The sequence below is a fragment of the Thermobia domestica genome, chromosome 13, assembly GCF_964235325.1.
Source record: "Thermobia domestica chromosome 13, izTheDome1.hap1.1, whole genome shotgun sequence".
NCBI lineage: Eukaryota > Metazoa > Arthropoda > Insecta > Zygentoma > Lepismatidae > Thermobia > Thermobia domestica.
This window is the reverse complement of record NC_137466.1, coordinates 76,247,161-76,268,693: the sequence shown is the minus strand read 5'-3', so window position 1 is coordinate 76,268,693 and position 21,533 is coordinate 76,247,161. Positions and strand designations below refer to the sequence as shown.

Sequence of the window (21,533 nt, the reverse complement as noted above, 5' to 3'; positions counted from 1 at the left end):
CTGTCGTTTTAAAAAGAATTCGACTTCCATAATTTTATTAATCGATTCTTTTTTTTTTTTTTTTTTTAAATTAACGTTACAGCTTATTCTTTACTGGGTTTCAACTGACTGGCGTATTTTTGCAGTATTCATCTACAAGTGTGTTGTTAATAAGAATTCATCAACTTTGAGAATGTAATGACGTTTATCTCATGGAGCATGATTAATGATTGAAGATTAAGTGCTTGAAATAAAGAAAAATACGCCATTAAATATAAATTTATTTTTTTAAAATGCTACAACATTTTTATGACTTACTGAAATGCATTATTTACAAGTTTTTACAGATGAAACCGTAGTGTATACTACTACAACTTCTGAATAAAAATAAAAATTATGATATAGATACAGAGAATTACTTAAGCTTTTGTTTTGTTTAAAGATAATTATCTAATGAAACGAATTAGAATAATTATCTAATGAAAAGATAATTAGAAAAAACGGTTAATATGAAATATAATCCTAATGATAATTTAATAGCACTGCGTTATTATCTACACAATAGTATTTCAGTGAAATTCCATAAGACGTTAAAGAAGTTATGTCTTGCAAATGTAAAATGAGTTACTAATAAGATGATGTTAATATATTATCTGCCACAAATAATACTGTGCTTGTTCCTATCGTTTCATTCTTTAGTTACATATAATTGCCAATATTAAATGCCTGATGAAGTGCTATTCTAATTTAGTTTATTATACAACTGAAACGATGTGAGATACCATGCATTTCTGCTGAATTATAGTTTTATTTGTCTGTGATTATAATAACTCATTACTTAAGGAATATGTCCGTGTTTGGGGTCAAAGTTTTCGATTTTTGAAAGTATCATTTTCATAATCTACGGTCTTTGAAGTTTCATGTTCGTAAGACATCAGGTCCCCTTCGAAAAATGCAAATTATTGTGTACTTCCGCTGTATTTTCAGGCTTAAATATGTCTGTTTTCAGTTTTCACGTTTGATCCAGGTTGTTTGACCATCCACTCTTCTATAATGATGAAGTAAATATATTTTTTGCGTTGTTCCGAAAAGAATACACACATTTTGCTTACTGTTGTTTACTTTTTGCGTTCACAGTTCTTTGCTTTCCTTATTACTCTTGTGTGAGCCCCCATAATTCAGAAACTTCGTCACACAGGAAGCTACAGCTTTGCATAATTTTTTATCTCGACAATTCCTACGAAATACTAAAATTTGTTGAACATCTTAGACGGTCAGGTTCCGAGTTTTGTTGATTTCACCTGGAATGTTCCATTTGCGGATTCTAAAATCATACAAATTGCAGTGCATGATGCTGTTCTGTGTCTTAATAGAAGCCGTGAAGCAAGAACTGGTTTTCTTGGAAAGATGGGAATTTCAAGCAGTGAGTACACCTACAAACTACTGCGAGATATGGGCAGAAAAGGTAGAACAAAATCTGAGTTGGAAATCCCGAAGCTTACAGAAGGTGTAGAAAGAATGAAGAAGACACAACCAAAGACGAAGAAAATGGTTATAGTGCTTTCTGAATGTTGTGAACAGCCTTACTGATGAAAATCCATTGTGAATTTTAACTACTAATTTTTCAAAATTGCATTTTCGGACATACATGTACCATTTTCTCACAAACTATTGACGTTAAAGTAGCCAAATTTTGCACAAATCTTACTTACAGTATATGTACCTCTATTTACTGAACTAGAATTATAGCATAGTTCCTTTATTTCTCTCAATTACTCTTTGGTGAATATAAAAATAACATTATTAAAATTCTTCGAATGTTTAAAAAATAATTATTGGCTTTTTATGTAACCTAGAAAAATAATCCTAGTTCGGTAGCATTACCAGCTAATGTAGGGTGTGTGATATAAAAATCAAACAAATTCCTTCAGTAGTTTCTAAGAAAAAGGTACAAACACTTTTAGAGCTGTGTTCAAAATCTGAACCCATGCCATATGCATAAAAGGCAACATAGAGGAAAAAAAATTAACAGAGATGCTGAACTTCTATACACATCTACCAACCAAAAATTAAACTTCTGCAAGCAATAGCAAAGCGTGTGCTGACAAATTTCTCGTAATACCTTAAATTTTTTTAGTGCGTAACACAAAGCACCTAGATTTGTTGCTTAGTTAACTAAATGACTTTCATCCTTCTTACCAATTTTAGCAATTTTTACAAAGAAGACCACTCCACTAACATTTAAAGCTTCCAAGCAAATTCCGAATCTTATTTTTCACTTTATATCAGTTTTATGTAGATTTTACTTTTACAAATAGTACTTTTCTTACCTATTTGCTCTTTTCAAATCATTCACGAGATCTGCTGACTGCTGATGCCGCAGTTCCGAGTTCTTACTGACTTTTTCTAGTGTCGTGACCATTTCTTGTAATCTTTCTTTCAATTTGGCCTCTCGTCGCAGGGCTTCAGCTAATTCCGAAGTATCCTCGTTTTCCTGGCCTTCCTGGTCACCTCCATTCGCTTCATTCCTCTCCTAAAAGGAAGACAGTTTTCATCATTAAAGCAAACCGAAAGGGACAGATACATATGGTAGGTTTCAATTAAACATGAATTCTAATTTGACTGATTTTGCCCAACTTACTTTGGTTCTTACATTATTATTATTATTATTGATTTCTATGTAATGAAAAAATCGCCAATCGTAGCATCATCTCAACCATCCTAAAATATTGTTAAATCGCACATCGAAATTCACAGAACGAAAGTTAGTAACCATGTTTTGGCTGTTGATTTTGATAACACATCTTGCCTATGAATAGAAGAAATTTCTTCACAGTCCTGCGCAGTATTTGTGCCTTTATCGAAATAAAAATTGTACAATGTAGCGCCGTTTTGCGGAAGTTCACCTCACCTTTACGGCGCAACACTTTACATCTGGTTATAAGAGCTCCAAAACTTTTCGCACATCTACTAGCTTCAACTGTCAGCTTCGAATGACGTTATGCCTGACCTGCTGCGACTTACATACCCTGCGATTTGGGACACTAATATTATCTCGTGCGCAAAAGTCTCAATACTTTTTAGATATCTGACATTTGAGCTTTGTAATTAAGTTAGTAAGTGTACGATCTCTTCATTTATTTATACTGAAATAACAGATTTATATATAACGGGAATAGTTACCATCATAAGAGTACGTCTCATATAAGCACACCCCGCAACGATACTTGAGTCCTTTTCTAGAAGATGATTTCCCCCTCAACCCCCCAGTAATTTCAACACTAAGTACAGTATTTTATATTAAGCTATATTTACATTTATGACTGATATTTGCTTCATATAATATACCATTACTACATGAGCTGTGAGAAATTGAATTTGCGTATCCTCTCTTTAAGGCGGATCACTAGGTGTTCTGCTTGAATAGTGTGGCATTCCAGATAGTGTCGAATGTTTAGTGATGCCAGTTAATAAAGGGAGTAATCATGGAATTCTGCTTAGATACCTACTGAAGAAATTATTTTTCGACCCTTACCGCGATTCCTCTTCTCGAACTGCAACGCTAGAATTCAGGAATTTTCTTATTGTGACTACTACAGTAAACGTACAAATTTTGTAACAACGCATTATGGCGTTCTGCGCAAGTTTCGTCTCAAAATCTATTTAATTAAATGTAAATTAATATTTAAATAAAATATGAAACATAACACGAAAAATGGTTAAACAATATACCTATTTCGTGATAACATTGTTACTTTAAAATACTTTACACACACAAATAAACATTTCATGAAACGGAGCACATCTAGTAAGATCTAACAGCAAGTGCCATCTTGTGTGCTCATTGTAAAACGAATAAAATATTTTCCTTTATTTGTTACCTTTTTCAATATCAGAAGACACAACCAAATAAATCAGCTGAAATATAACTTTATCTTATAGTACAATATTTATAATATGTAACGTTTCATTGCGCAGTATTTAAGGGAATGAGCTAAAATATGTACTAATTTCCGAGTGGTGATTCACCTTAACGGACACCTCTCGTTTACAGACGAATAATTACATCTCATCGATGTCCATTATTCTGAGGTTTCACTGTACAAATTTTATATTTGAATTAAAAATACAAGTCAGTTTTCTTTGAAACACTGTTATTCCTCCATTGCAACATTATACGAATGTTCTGTTGGTCTGTTAAATTATTCTTTACATGAGCTTGTGTTCCTATGTTTCAAATGTAAAAAGGAATCTAATTCTTCAAGTTCTCGTCATCAACACCAAATTTCTGCTCTATAATTACATTCCTCTTTTTCTTTTGTATTACGTGAATTGATTGATTGATTTATTTTTAACCCTTTTCGTTGCTTTCACCTTTAACAATTCCAAATTAGGTTCCGTATCGCATTTGTGTACACAAGAAAGGTAAATAATTTAAAATCAAACAGAAGCAAAGATGTTCAGACACTATTATACAGGTACATACTAAGACATTACAGGAACATGTACAGAAATAGCCTGTATAATGAAGAAGGAAAAAAGTCTTACTTTATTCCTGGCTTCCAGCAACCGTTCGGACTCTTGTAGCTGCCCTTGCAAATGTTGGATCGTTGCTACTTGCGCCTGTTGCTGAGCGTCTTGGCTGCTGAGTTTCAGCTCCAACGCTGCTCTCTCCTTCTCAAGCAAGTAAACTCTCGCTCGTAGTTCAGCCTTATCCTCTCGCATTGCCATTAATTCCTTAAAAAGTAAGTTTCATTTTTATATAAGTCTAAGCCAACATTTAGTACAGATAGTGATAACTACTGTAATATGTGATATCCTGTCAGGTGATTTCAAAAGGCATTGATAATAATGACGTCGAACTGAGCTGTTTCAATCCAAATCATAATTACTTCAAACTACTTTTAAAATACTCTCTTTCCGTAATTATATGAAATGGAAATTTGTCATTCAATTAGAGTACGTTTGTTTTATCTTGTCACACATCCCGCCAGTGCACTTGGTTGGCTTCTAAAGTACTTTCTGCTAGCACTCTCGTGAACGTTTTAATCCAATAGATGTCGTATTGGCTTTGTCATACGGGTGACGTTAGTTGTCAGCCAGCCCATCAAATGAGGTCATTGCTGTTTGGCAGGTATTTGAAGTGCTTAGTTTCCACACGCGAACAAGTGTATTACAGTGACTTGGGAGTGGTATGGCGTTTTGCTGTGTTTCCTAGCGTATTGTAACTCGCAACTTAACTCTGGCGTGGCAAGAACGCTTTGCAGACAGATTCATCCTTTAGGCGGGAAGCGTGCCAAGATATATATAGTAACTTTGACAAGAATTATGCAAAATCTGGTAAAAGAAGTACAGAAAATTGGTATAATTAAAGTACTGCTCTGAAATTGTAAAAGAAACATTGCGACAAAATAATTTACATACTAATAAAATATGAATGGTAAAACACATATCCAAAACAACTTCAGAGTAATTTTATAAGTTAGAGATTAGAGATCTGCGCACACAGAATCCACAAAGGAAATAGTAACTTTTTTTTAACAGTATTGCAAATATAAACAAGAATTCCTTTGGCAAATTCAGTAAAAAAATCGTGGCAAATTCACGAACAAAGTCCGACAGCCCTTGCTGTGCAGTAGCTACTATTGTCACGTGCAGTAACAAAGCGTAAACATGGTATTATTAATAAAGTAAATATTTACTTTAAGGTCAATGCGCAGCACATCACATGTCACTTTTCAGGTATAGATTTTTGAAAAGGTTAGATTGATTATCTATAGTCCATATTTTTATTTTTTCTTTAGAACGTTTCATTTACGCATACTGGGACACGAACTTTGACACGTATAAGAACTCGGGAAAAACTCGCGATACTAAGTATGTAGTTGGATAACAATGCAGTTTTAATTGAATTAACGCAAAATGCGATCCTAAGAACAACAAAATTAAAGCCAAAGTATCTACTGATCAGAAAAAAAAAATATTTATTTATTTTTCCTCTTAGATTAAAGCTAGAAATCTATAAAAGATTCTTAAAATTATTGAAGACTGCGTCCCATGAAGAAGTAACCCTAAAATAATGCACAGGAAATTATTCAGTGTAATGCTTAATGATCACTCACAACTATAAATATCTTCGAAATATATTTAATCAGTTGCACTTGATCTCAAGAATTTTCTGGTATCTGTCACATATCCAAATCTTACAAGCTCTCATAATCCTTTCCATGTAAAATGTTCCAAGGTTCCATGCAGGCCCATCCTCTAGATCTCTAAATAACACGGCATACGAGTTTTGCTTCGCCGTATGAACAATATATCTTGCTGCCTTCTGCAGAAACTAGGGAGGCCAAAAGGAATAGTTCTACCACTCAGACTTTTGTTAACAGAATCATGGAAAATTTTAAGCAGTAATTTAAATTCTCAGGAATGTACAGAAATTAAGTTTGAGCACAAAATACATGAGAATCCATCCAGTAGGCCCGGCCTTATAGAAAAAAAAAAACGAAATTTTTAAGTTTTACGTCCCACGATTATGCCGGTTAGGCTAAAGGAGACGGTGATAATGAGAGATGAGTGAAATGGTGGAATGAAGAAAGTGGGAGGAAACGGGAGAACCCGAGAAAACCCACGAGCACGGTGTTTGTCCACCACAAAGTTCACACGGCGCGAGCTGGGATCGAACCAGGGACCCCAAGCACCGGAGGTGAACGCTCTACCACTGAGCCACCGCGCCCCCCGGCCTTATAGCAAGTTTAGTCACTAGTCACAATAGTGGCAATCAACATCACCTGGAAGATAAACATTAAGAGAAACGGTTGTCTTGCTCTTATTTGTAACTCTAAGACGATTTTATTAGATGGTGCAGGTTTCAGTACGTTCTGCCTATAAAACTAGAAGCTAGAGCATAAAAATCAGAAAAATGTTCATTTTATCAATAGTACTTTAGATAAACAACTTACTCCATATAAAGTATAATCATCGTTGTTAATAAAACAACCAAATTAACATCATGTTGTTGTTACATATTATTTATAGTAGGAACATTTATGTTCTGAAACGGGGAATAGTACCTGCATCAGAACTGCAGTTTCCAGATCCAATTTCCGTGCTTCTGCTAACGAGATGGGCTGCCTTGTGAGTGGATCTACGTGAACACTTTCCAGCTCCAGCACAGTTGCCCTGACAGAACCTCGTTCTACCTTCAGCTTTCCTATGTGTTCTCGAAGTCTTCGCTCTTCTCCCTGACTCCAGTCGGATTCAGCACCACTTGAGGAACTTGTACTGAAACAAAGGCACTAGTTTATTAGGAATTCTAATCAATGCATACAAATTACGATGAAAAGAAACTCTTACTTAAATATTTTCGTAATTTCCATTGGTTCGAATGAGTTTCCCGAATTCGAAATAGCGCGTGTTGAAATATAGCGTTTCTACAATTTTGGTCAGCTCTAGCTCTAAAACTACGAACTTCTCCCCACAGGTTCATATCAACTTCTTTTTTCTTTTATTTTGGTATGAAAAATCACCTCTTACAATTTGTCAGTATAGTTCATTAACACCCTGTATATTTATACATATTGAAAAAATAATAGCAACTCCATGTGATTTAATGCGTTTACAAAGTTTAATAAGAAGTTCCTCCATAAGTAAGCATAAATATACAATGAAATAACATCAATTTAAACGAAATTTTATGCAGAATGAAAATTAAGTTACAGAAGTTACCTATATCTGCAACAATGGGTGGTACTTTACAAAATGTGATAGCCATTGTTAACGGAAGATAAATTTACGTTTGTAAACAAAGGACTTTAACTTAAAAATTGGATATCCATGCGATTTGGTAACTAGATTGCACTGTTTTGGCATGGAGTTCACTATGTTTAGCAGTAAGCACACTTGATGCAATGTTGTCAGACGTCCTTTACTGCTTCAATTAACTGATTTCTTGTTGTACGTGTTCTTGCACACAACACAACCTTCAAATCAAGTCCGGTGAATCAGCGGGCCAAGAAAGTGATATAACATACCATAAGAACAGAATGTAATCTTCTATAACTATAACTCTGGCACAGTGGCAGGGGGAAGAATCTTCTTGAAAAACAAAAGGTCCATCGTTGAATAAATCTCTTCCTGAAAGTATCTGAAGAATCGTTTTATATGTTTGCGCATTAACACCACCATCACAAATATGGATTCTACCGATCCCACTGGAAGAAAAACGTTCCCAAATCATGACATTTGTACGGTACTTCGAGGTTTCAACAGTACACGCAGGACTAAGTGCTTCAGCAGATATGCAATACATCCTGGCACGTGAATCATTTCCAGAAATGTTGATTTTTGTCTCATCGCTGAACAGTACTTTGCGCCATTGTTTACTAGTCCAATCCATCTAAGCCCTGGCTTATTGCACACCCATTGTACGTTGTTTTTAGTAAAAGGCATGGGTTCTTGACAGCCCTGTGTGAACGCATACACATGGATTTTAACTTGCTTCTCACTGTACGTGAACAAACATTGACACCAGATGTTTCTCGCCTACTCGCTGCAAGGTCTTGTGATGACTGAAATCTGTCTGCAAGATACAACCTCCATAATACACTGTTCTGTCTAAGACAGGATTTCACTTTTTGACCACATCTGCTAAATTCTCTCTCCATTTATTATGCACTCCGTTTCCCGAATCTTAGCCAGCTGCCTACCTACTCTGCTTTTATGCACTTTCATAATCCGCGCAATTTCAGAATTGGTTTCGGCACACACACTTAATGTTTGAATTTTACTGGCTGTTGTCGGTGTTATGTCACACTCCCCCCTCCCCCCCCTCTCCCATTCTATGTCTGATATAAATGAATTGCACAACTTTTCTTTTAAAATGCACTCAGTACAAACATTTATGAAAGAAAAACAGAATTTTTAGGATATAAATTTAAATTTGAGAACTGACAACAAGTGTTACTACACGTTTGCACCTTCAACAGTTCATCTCCATAATCCTGAATACCTGCACAACGAGAATGAACAGAAGAATGGTACTGCACGATTGGGTGGTTGATTAAATAGTCGAGTGCGGACCTCCCAATAAGCTAGATCGGGTCGGTTATGAAATGAACATTCGGAAAGGCTGATTTATGTTTCATTTACATTACATTTTGTACAGTATCACCCATTGTTGGAGATAGAGGTAACTTCTGTAACAATTTGAATTTTGCATAAAATTTCCTTTCAATGAATGTATATTTTATTGTATGTTTATACTTACTTGCTATTAATTATTCCATTACTATATATATATATATATATATATATATATATATATATTAATTTTATTGGTACAAGTCTGTTCACAATGCGTTGCATATATATATAATGTAAAGCGTAACGCACACAGTAAGATGGAGAATCACATTAAGGATTAAAAAAGTACAACTTCCAGTCAGGACTATTAGAACTAGACATCTTAAAAATAAATTCTGGCGACCATTTTACAAAACTTTTGAATTCTACAGGTAGAATCCGAACCACCGTAATGCACTCAAATAGTTATGCTCTCCCACCGGGAATCAAAACCGGAACCACATGCGCCAAAGGCAAATGCCGTAGTCATGAGACTAGTGAGGAAGGTTAGGCATATTCGTAAATTACTTATAGTATTCCTCCACGACTTCTCAATCATCACCTGTTCCACTATCTTGTTCCGTCTTTGTTGAATTGTTTCTCTTGTCTCTTTGTAATCTGTGCTATAATAATAAGATCAACGAATACACATGAAGGATTTGTGATAAATAAATGTTGAGGGTGAAAATTAAGTTAATCTCACATTAGTTCCAAATCCTTCCTGTGCATTTAACCAGGACAGTATTCATATTACACCTAAATTTCTCCGATCAAATGATAATTTTAAAAGTTCCTCCTTGGCCAGATTTTAATTTTACAGTTTCTTGTTTTAATGAATATTGATTCAGACACTTTCCTTTCAGTGTTGTTTTGAAATCCTGACTTTTGCAATGTTCAGCCAAAATACTGAACATGTATCAACATACAAAGGATAGAGCAAGGTAGAATTACTTCATTGTTATTTTCTATTAATTCTGACTGCAGTATTTTTATTTTCTTCGAAAGTGTAACATTAATTAATTAAAAACGAAAAACAACTTGTAATGAATAGACATATGGCAATTTAAGAGTACAATTTTCTAATTACATCATATTCCTTACACTTGAAAATCATTATTTTTATAAGTGTGGTTTCATTAACCTAAACATTGGTCGCCACAGAAACAAAACCCTCTATTCTGTTACTACAAGACGTTTAGACTTGCCACTACTTATCTCTACACAATGTTTGGGAATATGTGCTGAAAGTTTAAATTAATTCAACTTCTCTTGTAAACTCTATCTGTTCTAGATATTTCTTTACCCTATTATTAGGGTATTATGGCCTTTGTGTCATTAGGCACTAACCAGTCGCAATTGGATTTTGTTGAAGGTATCATTTCCTATCCATTGATTCAATTAAGAGAAATTTAAAGTCTGAATCAAAGTGTCCAATTTGGACAGAATTCAATCTACTTCACTTTCCATTTTCTGCTAAAAGCTCAACTATCTTAAAACTTGCGTTAGAGTGCAAAGGAAAGTGTTCGGTAATAAATTCTATTTTTTTATTTTTATTTTTTTTCAAATCACAATGACACCCTGATTGGGACGAAGAATCGTACTCTCTACTTCACGATATATTTAGTAAAATTCAAACTTGAGTAAACATATTAACACTATTATTCTTATTAAGTATTCTGCCTGTTGGCAGGTCCTGGAACTAATGAGTTTCTTTTCTTTCTTTCTTTCTTAGATTGGGGCTTGGATATTAACATTACCTACATTTTATTCGTTTGTATATACATAAGCTGAAAATGTATATAGAATCCAGAAACAAACTAATTCTAGATTGAGGAAAAAAAAAAAAAAAAAGGAAATTAAGCGTTACTGACACCAAACAAAGCAACCAAAATTTGTAATCACATGCTTGAAGTCTTAGTTTAGTTAAATTTGTTTATCGGTGATAATGGAATTTTATAAAGCATTTTAATATTAGTTTACCAACCAATTTCTTAAAAGAGCAAATAGTTAATTGTACAATAATGTACAATACAATAATAATAATAATAATACATTTCACGAGATTCATATTTCTAGAAAAAGGTTCGATTTTTCAGAAGTAAGTCACCTTGAAATCTTATGTAGAATATTAAATGTAAAATTCTTGAGTTGTCTTTACTCATAACGAGATTGCTTAAACACAATGACTGCAGTTTTAAACAAAACAGAAACAAGCAATGCGTAATTTTAACATGGAAAATAAACAGAAATTAATAATAATAATGAGTGAAATGTAGCTTAGTTTAGTATAACTGGGCTTTAGCTACTCAAAATAAAAAAATAAAATAATACACATATCTGAGTTACAGCAATATAAGAAGACTAAGAAATACTCACCTTTTTTTACTGTAAGAAGTGTAGAAGTTAGAAAATCATAATAAAAAAAAGTAAAACAGAGAAAAAGACGTAATTATTTTTATGTTATTACTAAATTAAGGAACAATTTCAATACAAACATATATTTTATATTGGTATAACCATTAATCTATTTTTATTATTATTATTTTAAAGGCACTTCTTAAAGCTTCCAAAGCTTAAGCATGCACTGGCGCATTCAAGAGGAAGGTTAAGGGAATTGAAGTTCTTCCCAAGACTATATTAAAGAAATATTAAAATGAACAGTATAAAGTGCAAATAATAATATAAACATACTAATAATAAATATATATATTGAAGTATAAAAATTGAGATACCAGTTTCTAGTTTCTATACCATGTGCTTGCAATTTCTTGTTGCCTTACAACACATTTATAAAGTGCTCGTGTAAATATAACTTTAAATGTGGCTCTATAACATTACATAAAATTAAACCACAGTCCGAATAGCCCCCCTTCTCTTCAAACAATAATCTTGGATGCACTCATAGAAGCAACGCTTAAGAAAAACCGAAATTATGTGATTATTTTGCTTACTAAATATACTATACCAGCAACCTATCATTCCAAATTCTATTAGATAATGTAAGTTTTATATTATTTTATTTTTATACAATACTAGTGTGCATCGATGAATGTTAGAAACAGAAAAACCTGATTGCTGGACTGGCAGGAACTAACCACTGGGTAGACGCTTTACCGTTTGAGCAACCAGCGACACAACCACTTCTCTGTATTTGTTGGTTATTCCTCGGGTTATATTTAACTATGTCCTGTGACAATTATTTCATAGAGAAAACTTATTTTGTGGATATTTTGATTTCAACGAGTACGGCATGGCTCTATCATATAATTACGAAGTAATGTGCCGCTCTCAATTACAGATACAAAGAGAAATATTTTCTTTAAAACAATTATACACATTTATTGTTCTATACGTACAGAGAACGAGGACATACATTTCAGTTATTTTAATATGAAGTCTATATTTCTGGTATTTCTATCCATGAGAAATTTGATAATAGTGTGAAATCATAATGGTTGATATATCTTTCTCCCGAAGTTTTCTGGTTTATGTCGTTCTCGCATTCGCCTATTGAGCGAATTGCGCATGTCCGTTGAAACGCCGTACGAATATCATAATTAAACATTCAAAGTGCCTTTGACATTTCTGTCAATACACTCTCAGGGATGACTCATACAAGACGGGAGAAGAAAATATCTTTCTGTTCCTATTTTAGCTACAAGTTAATAAAAATGTTGAAAGGACGAGACATGGAATCTTCACACTTTCTTTTGTTTTCATATTTTATTTATTAATGAGTATATATGTTAATGACTTTTACAGAGTAAATTAGAAATTTGAACACAAAGATTGACAGTGTTCAATTTTCAATTAGCAGTGAACACAAAGATTGACAAAGATTGACAGAAAATTTGGATACAAAGACTGAGCAGTGCTGCCACGTCAATCGTTTTCCCCTAAATCTGGAAGTGTCATTTTTGAATAGTTTCGCACGGTAAGCACGTGTGATAATTGTGTGTTATTACGTATAGATTGAATTATCTGTGCTAAAGAAAATGTTTAAATATATATAGTATATGAAATGAGTTGATTTAAATATGTGAAAGAAAAAAGATTTACTTATGATGGTCAAGAATCTTAAGAGAGCACCTCCATAACTCAATATTGTGCAGACACAGAAAGATAAAAACCATCATACATCAGGAAGTTCAGTAAGTCTTTCCGTGGAACACGGAACTAATTTAAGGTTGCCATTGACAAATTTGTTGTTTTGTTTTTTGTGTGTTTTTATATGACGATGAAGATTCGTGGACAAAACCTGACGTACAAGGCCTCAGCAAAAGTTTAATAAGAAAAACCGCATTTAGATACGAAAGATGAATAAAACTACTAAACAAGAATTAGCATGTTAGGCAGGTTCTATACACTTTTAGTTTGTACCAATGCGACTTCCCTTTTGTGGAACTCAAGAACAATCACTGAGCTGCAACTGTGTTTAATACACACTATTGTGTGAAAACAATATAAACTAACATTTTGTATGTACTGCAGTTTACCTACAAACAGGGAACAAGATTACCAATACAAAATAATTACCAGCAGTAGCCACTGAAAATAATTACGTTATTAGAGATTCGAGAAATTAAGAGTTCAAATGGTACAGTTCGCTCGACAAGCGAGGGATCATGGTTCAAGTCCATGTTAATACAACAATAAGATTTTTCTGTGTTTTTCCAACTGAAATAGTTCTGAATAATATTAGTGAATAATTATCTTCTACTAAGTTTCGTTACCTTCTATAATGCATGTCACATGCAAAATTCCTCTCTTCATGTAATGAACTTGATAGCTAAACTACATTGAATAATAATGAATAATAACCAGCTTAATTAATTTAAGAAGAATTTTACGTTTCAGTTTAAAAGGATCTAGAGAGTAACAAGAAGAAAATATCTTATTTGAATATCCTTCTTGGAGAGGACATTTCACTCTTTCCGGTACGAATTATCAGACAAGAAAAATCTATTCTGTAAATTTTATAATTAAATGATATTTATGTTGTGAGGTGCAAATGGGTTCTTGGGGTTTCAAGATTTGCTCTTGTGTTAAAGAAATTGACTACACATTGCATTTTTTGTAAGTAATATGCTATTAAAATAAATATTTATAACTAGTTGAAAGACCCGTTATTCGCTTATATAAGACCATAGGAAAATAGCTGAAATGTGAAACTTTTTGGCTTAGGGAAGCCCCTTATTAGCCTATAAGCTTAGCTGAGAGATCCATTATTCGCTTATAAGAGATAATACTAATGGAAACTAGCAACATATAAAACCCTCTGGATTAGAAAAGCCCACTATTTGTCTATAAGCTTATCTGAGAGGCTCGTATCCACCCACGAGAGATAATATCAATGAAAAACATCTGAACATATACAACCTTTGGCTTAGGAATCTCGTTGACCTGAGTTCGAAAGATCACTATTCTTTGAGATCATTACTCTTCTTGATCCTAAATGAATTTTTCGATGAGACATTGTTAAAAGCGGCAAATTCACCTTATTTCATGAAAATCATTAAGTAATTAAAAGAAGTTAGTTATCATTCTATTCTTACTACAAATTCTGCTAAACCTTTTACCCCATCAGCCAGTTCCATCGAATCTACAAATTTCGACAAGTGGTCTATAACTGCTCTGAGATTCCAATGAAAACATACGTATATACAATGTCCTTTTGATTTATAGATAACCCCTTCCTTTCTTATTAAGTCTCTTAGGGTTAAGATTAATGTGTCAATGATTATTTTATTCCTCCCCACGGAAAAGAAACACTTAATAGCATAAATAGGCCACAAGTAATTTGATAATACTGTTATATTTTCTGCAGAATGTGATTAACATACACTTAAATATGAACCATTCAAACACCACCATTATACAGAAAAGTAAATATTTCTGCTTTTATTCCAATAAAGAAATGTTTATTGAACACATTTTTTTTAGCTGCAGAAAAAAATCCATTTTAATAGATTTTTTTAAAAAAGAAAATAAATTATTCTCTCATATAAATTTGATCTAAACTTTTTTCAAAAGAATATGAGATTATACTCAAAATGCACTTGGCGGATTACAACAGAAAAACTACCAGTTTCTGAGCTTTGCCCCAGTTGGAACATGTACTAGGTTTAAACCCATTTCCATTAGATTTTAGGCTCTTTTATACAATTTAATTCAATTTGGGGGCAAAACTTACTTTCATTTTAAAACTAGAATAGCTTTAGTTTTTGTTTATTTATTTTGATTTCCCTCCGACCTTCCGACATTCGCAAGTCGCATTTAGCTAATCTTTAATGGTTCCCCATTACTCAAATGTTATTTATTATCTTATGATACAATGGTCTTCGATGCAGTTTTGTTTATGTTGCATTCAATGCTATGACCTGTAGATTCCAGACTATACACACCATATACCTGTACCAATACCATAGACCATCTATGATTTAACTATGAAATGCCAATATTATCTTCATTCTATGATTCTCACATTATAAATATATTCTACAAATTTTATGTGCCCCTGGATGTATCAGAACACTTTACTTTATTTTAAATAATCTCGAGCTTATGAATCTCGAGTTCAGCCATTCAATCATATTTCTTTTCTATTTCTAGTATATCAACTTCAATATTCGCAACATTTATACCCGTATTGGTTTTATCAGATTAATTTTGTTCCGACTACTGTCTCTAACAAACAAAGCCAAAAGAGTATACTATTTAGTATTTCTCATACAAAGCTAGATAATGATCTTCACTTCACAAAAATTAATAGATTATTAGATACAAATGTATAAATGTCGTTGCTCAAAAATGTCTAACAATAAATTTTTAATCAAATTACTAAAAAAGCAAATGAAAACATTAATCCCGTTGATATGGTCTATGAGAGCTTTACTGTACCGTTTCAGCCATAACCAGGTTAAATCACTCATTGTAGATCGAATTACTTTACGAATACATTTTGTACTTCTGATGCAAGTGTTAAAAATTGAAATGAGACTTCTTGTTAAACTGCGTGTTTATTTAGAAAAAAAAATACAATGATCTATTTATGAAATAACTGACGACTTAACAATTCTTGTAATTTAATTTTTAATTTTTGCACAGAAAGTTACATGAAGAAAAGAAAAAGCAAATCCTAAGAGAGACTCTCATATGTTAATTTCTTCAGGACACTCACAGTGTAAGTATACACAGAAGAACTGTTAAATTGTCAGTTATTTCATAAAGAAATCACTGTATTTTTTTTCTACGTAAACAACCAGTTTAAGCCCCATTCCGATTTTGAACCCTTGCACCAAAAGTGAAAAATATGTTAAAATGACTCGATCTTTATTGAGTGACTTAACCTGGAGAACAATGACAAATAGTCGAAACTGTTCAAGAAAATTCTTACAGACGCAACCAACGGAGTTCGTGTTTTCACTTGCCTTTTTAGTAACTTGTTTAAAAATGTGACAATTTCTGTCTTTAGATAAATTTATAGATTGCTTTGCTGATTCCTTTTCTGTTTGAGAAACAGTATTTGACTTTATTACTACGCTATACCTAAATTCAATAGTTTAACAAGAGTGATAAATAAGAACAAAAAGCGGTGACTACATACCTAGTTGTATGGCTATATAACGAAACATCTTCCCATGGTGGAACGTTGGAAGGAGGTGCACCAGGATTTAGTCCATTATTTCGATCGAGTCTTGCAAGTAAATGCCTAGCAACAGTCTCTGCTGAGCGTCGATTCTCATTGGCTCGTTTCAACAACGCACTCACTTCCGCCTCTTCGTTATCTTCGTCCTCACTATTTTTCACCACTCGCCCTATCCCAGCTGCTCGGCAATTGGCTAACAACAATCCTAGTTCACTTTCTAACAACGCTACTAACACATCATACGCTTCAATAGCTTGATCACTATAGCCTAGCGCCAACTGTAAAGCTGTATTGTTCGACTCATATTTACCAACTAACAAACTTAATCTATCACACTGAGTTTTCGATTCCTCCAGAGTCAGTGCTAGAACATCGTTCTGTGCCTTCAAGTGCTCGATCCTGCTATTTAGTCTTTCTGTTTCGATTTCAAACTCACGTATTTTGCTTTCAGAAAGCTGACAGCCCGCTGTTCCTAACGAATGGCAGATCTCTTGCATACTCGACTCCTCTTGCAGCTCCTGTACCAAATGTTCCGCCACTTTTGTATTTGAAAGCTGAAAGAAAACACACACAAATCAAATAAATACTTATTTACTGCTTTAAATTTTCGAGACGAGAATCAAGCTACTCATTCATTTTTTTATATCTTATTCAAGGAACAAGGGAATGAATCCTATGTTCAGACTAAGTTTCACTGATATATTAGAGGTTTCTACTCTTATCAAAACTTAACAAACTTATATTCTGAGAAAGATCAGAGAAAAGTAGGTTGAAATATATTGCTTTCTATTAGAACCAAACAATCTCATATACGAACAATTTTTAGTTACTTCAGATTATGTACTGTGAAACACACTATTTAGCTTTTACATTCCTTTATTGAATCTAATTAAATCAATGACTGTAGAAAGAATCCGAGTTACATTTTTCTGAAATTCGGTGTACGAAATTTTCTGCTTCTTTAGGAGTATAAACAACTTTTTATACAAAAAGGGTAGGTGTCGAAGGTGTTACAATGGTGTAAACGCTATAAATAGAAAAGTCTGAAGTCCTGGATTTAAATAATTGTTCTTTAATATCTCAAATTTACATTGAATGAATTCAGGTCCTCTTTACAATCATCGATTCAATTATAAAGATAGCGTGCTAACGCGCTCAGGAATTATAACAATCGTCTTACTTACACTAAATTCTGATTCCTGAATAATTCTTGCAGTTTTAAAGATTCGGTTGTTCCCTGAAGCCTTGTCGACGGAAAATAAAAATACGAGTAAGAGAAAAAATAAGGGAAATATACAGGAATGAACTCACCGGGGAAGAACAAAGTGAAGATACACCTTGTCCTATCTATTGCTGTTATCACTTGTCAAGTGGTGGTGGGCCTAGCTGTAAACTGAGGGAAAGGGTCACATTGTGTGTTTCGTTGTTTGGAAAGAGACGGTTGCGAATTCGTGTTGGTGTTTTTGCTGTTATTGTTTCAGTGCTGAATATGAATTTCAATCACAGTCTCCCACTCATTATTTAAACAACCCTTATCTATGTGTTGTTTAAAATAATAGCAATCATCTGAATTTCATTTTTAGCTCCAAATAAGATTCTTGAGTTTACAATGTTGTGTTGTAAAGATTTGAAACTGGTTGTTGTGTTTCTACCACTTTATGGTGAGCTTAGACACACGTATTTTTAGTGTAATTAGATTTTTTAAATTTATTTTATTTTTTTTTTTTAAAGTTCGTTATATCTCATAGACTCCTGATCTTTCCTTAAGACCTACGTAATAGCTCTTAAGTTCAGTAATACTGAATAAGTTTTTTCTTCGGTAATTTGTACACAGAATTACAAATTCCCAAACCTTTGGATAAACATTACACAATTAAAAGCTATTATATGGATTTCAATTTAAAAAAAAAAAAAAAAAAATGGAGTCTATAAGATAAAATACAGCAGCTGCCTGGAGAGCTAGCAAGTATCACTAAAAAAATAATTAAGAATGGTTTAAAAGAACATCTTGGAGATGCAAAAACAAAACATCCAGCTTTACGTCTTTCTAAACATTTAAAATAAACTTAACACAACAATGTAGACGCAAGAATTTTATTTGGAGCCAAAACTGAAGTGCAAGACTTTTATTTTTAAATTTGGTTCTCTTAAAACAGCCAAAACTTAACATAGATATGGGTTGGTTGAATAACGAATGGGAAATTGTGATAAAAAAAAATACATTTAATACTGGCACAATAATAATAAAATCACCACCTTGAATTGGCATCCTTCTCTTCTCAAATTAACAAACACTCAACTTGACCCCACCATTTAACAGTGAGCCGCTACAACACTTGACGAGTGATAACAGCAATAGATAGGACAAGATGTATCTTCACTGTTCTTCCCCGTGAGTCCGTTCCTTGATATTTCTTTGACGTTTGTATTTCACTTATTCCTATTCTTAACCTCCACAAATAAGACTCCAATAAAGAGCAGAAAGCTTGAAAGCGCAAGAATTACTCAGGAATCACAATTTGAAATGAGCTAATCGTAAAGAGTTTAGAATATTATTTTATATTCTGAAAATCTTAATATTTAGGATACGTTATTAAAATTGGCATTATATCGTGAGTTTCCTCACTAATTGATATACTTGTCCAGATACTGAAACATATTTTTGTAATAGTGATTAAATTGACCAAGTATGTCTTACTCTAGATCAGAATTATCTCACTTTATGGATGATAAGTTTATATAAACAAAATTACATACCAACCGTCAAACACTGATTGATTTTCATTTTTTTTCTGTCTATATTGAAAATTTTACTTTTCTTTCTTTTTGTACCAATAATTACTAGCTTATCTACTGGGTTGAAAGCGTACGAAAAGAAGAAACGATCCAGTTCATTGAAGTATCTAAGCATGTGATCTCGAATTATTAAGAAACATGCAAATTTTCAATTAACAACACTATTATTTATTAGCCGTCTGTCATTTTTATTAATATTAAATGAACGGTTCTGAATATTTTGAATTACGAAATATATATATAATTTCTTAATATGCCTTTGAATTTAAGAAAACACTATACTCAGCATCATTAAGCTTATACACTCTCCTTCTAAAGTACCATCCTTCTTCTAATATACATATATGAAAGTATGCTTACCCCTAGACTCGAGAGTTCAGAGCCTGTAACATGTCGATCGCCACTTTCCATTTTCCTGAGTTTGACTCGTTCAGCCATCTTCAGCACAGGCATTTCATCTCGAGGAACGACGGAAAGGTTGATAGCGACGGAAGAGGTAACGTTTTTCCCTGGAGGATGCTCGGGGGACGCATGCACTTGGGGTGGATGAGGAACCTGAGACTGTTGTTGTTGAAGCTCCTGCTGCTGCTGTTGGTGCTGTTGTAACTGCTGCTGCTGTTGCTGCATTTTCGTCTGCAGCTCACGGATCTAAAATTTAAAAGAAAATAAACAATACTTTTGATTAATTAATGTTGATATAACTATATACAGCACGTAACCCTGCTTTCATAATAAGGACAATATATATATTTGGAACAATCATCATACGAAACGATCATAATTTTTGACAAGTTATCCGATCGATAATCTTGAAATATTGAGTTGTATTTCGTTTGCAACTTTACATACACCAAAGATTTAGACTGTATGTATATACGTAACATATTTCTCAAATGCTCGAGATTTGAATAACCAACTATGGCAACACTATCAATACTGCTACGAACTCTAAATGACTACAAATCTTTTGCCAGATATTTGGTTCAAACATACCTATTAAACACAAAGAACAGGGGAAGCAATATTTGAAGTTTGCTTTGTTGTTGCTTTTTTTTAATGAATGTGAGTTTATCCTTGTATTACTGTTTATATCCTAACATGTTAAATCTGATTTACAATGAAGTATTTACAGTAGAGATATACTTAACGGTATGAATTCTGTTGCTTAACAAAAATTTTCGTCCAAAAATTACATTCTCCGTATGTAAAAAATAAAGAAAGAAAACATAAAAGGTAACTCTCCTCTTCTGCAATTAGAAGAACATTGACCCAAGTCCTGCAGTGTACTAAGAGTCGAGAAAAGGAAAGACACATGGTCAAATACAGTAGGAAGTCGAAAATCCGAACTAATTAGGATCACAGGTAGTTCGGATTTTCGAAAATGACCTCGAAAATGCCATTTAGGCTTAAATATACTGTACGGTATGGTATGCTCTTTTATCGATACAGTGGTTATACAGTACATACAGTAATTACAATACTGTACGTAAGGCTACTTACATTTAATGTTTCTGAAGAACCTGCTCGTACACTAAATTACACTGTTCTTGTAACTCACACTTAAAACTAAACTTGTATAGGCCTAAGGGAAAATAAAAACATGTATGACAAACAATTACATATGAATGAGCTTTTGTAAAAACACTGACTTCACACAAAGAAAGTTGAATTAGTGTACTGTACTGTCATTTTTCCCTACGAAAATACTGAAAAGCTCATAAAAAAACAAAAAAAAAAAAAAAAAAAAAAAACACTAATTTTCGACTGAGTAAGCTTTGATACTCTTTTTCTGCCTGTCAAATCCTTAATTAGTTTTAATAGCAAAAGTTGAGCCTGATTACTTTCCGGCTGTGCTTCGTACCAAGACATTACTGTCTCCAATGCCGTGAATGCTTCAGCGTGCGAAGGGGCACCGGCATGGTAGACGACGTAATCTGCAAAGTCGTCTTCACTTTCACTGTCGTTTTGACCTTCAGACACTTGTACC

General features: G+C 33.3%; 1 protein-coding gene across 2 annotated transcripts in view; it reads right to left on the bottom strand.

Moving 5' to 3' along the window:
• The window catches only part of LOC145668256 (colorectal mutant cancer protein), a 500,739-nt gene that overhangs the window by 8,245 nt on the left and 470,961 nt on the right, over positions 1–21,533 (bottom strand). For both annotated transcript variants that reach the window (XM_081735948.1, XM_081735949.1), the window contains exons 8-12: positions 19,907–20,194; positions 16,709–17,304; positions 7,053–7,263; positions 4,528–4,716; positions 2,310–2,512 (exon numbers count right to left, since the gene is read on the bottom strand). In XM_081735948.1, coding sequence (XP_081592074.1) covers positions 2,310–2,512; positions 4,528–4,716; positions 7,053–7,263; positions 16,709–17,304; positions 19,907–20,194 — 1,487 coding nt within the window. The remainder of the gene's footprint in view (positions 1–2,309; positions 2,513–4,527; positions 4,717–7,052; positions 7,264–16,708; positions 17,305–19,906; positions 20,195–21,533) is intronic.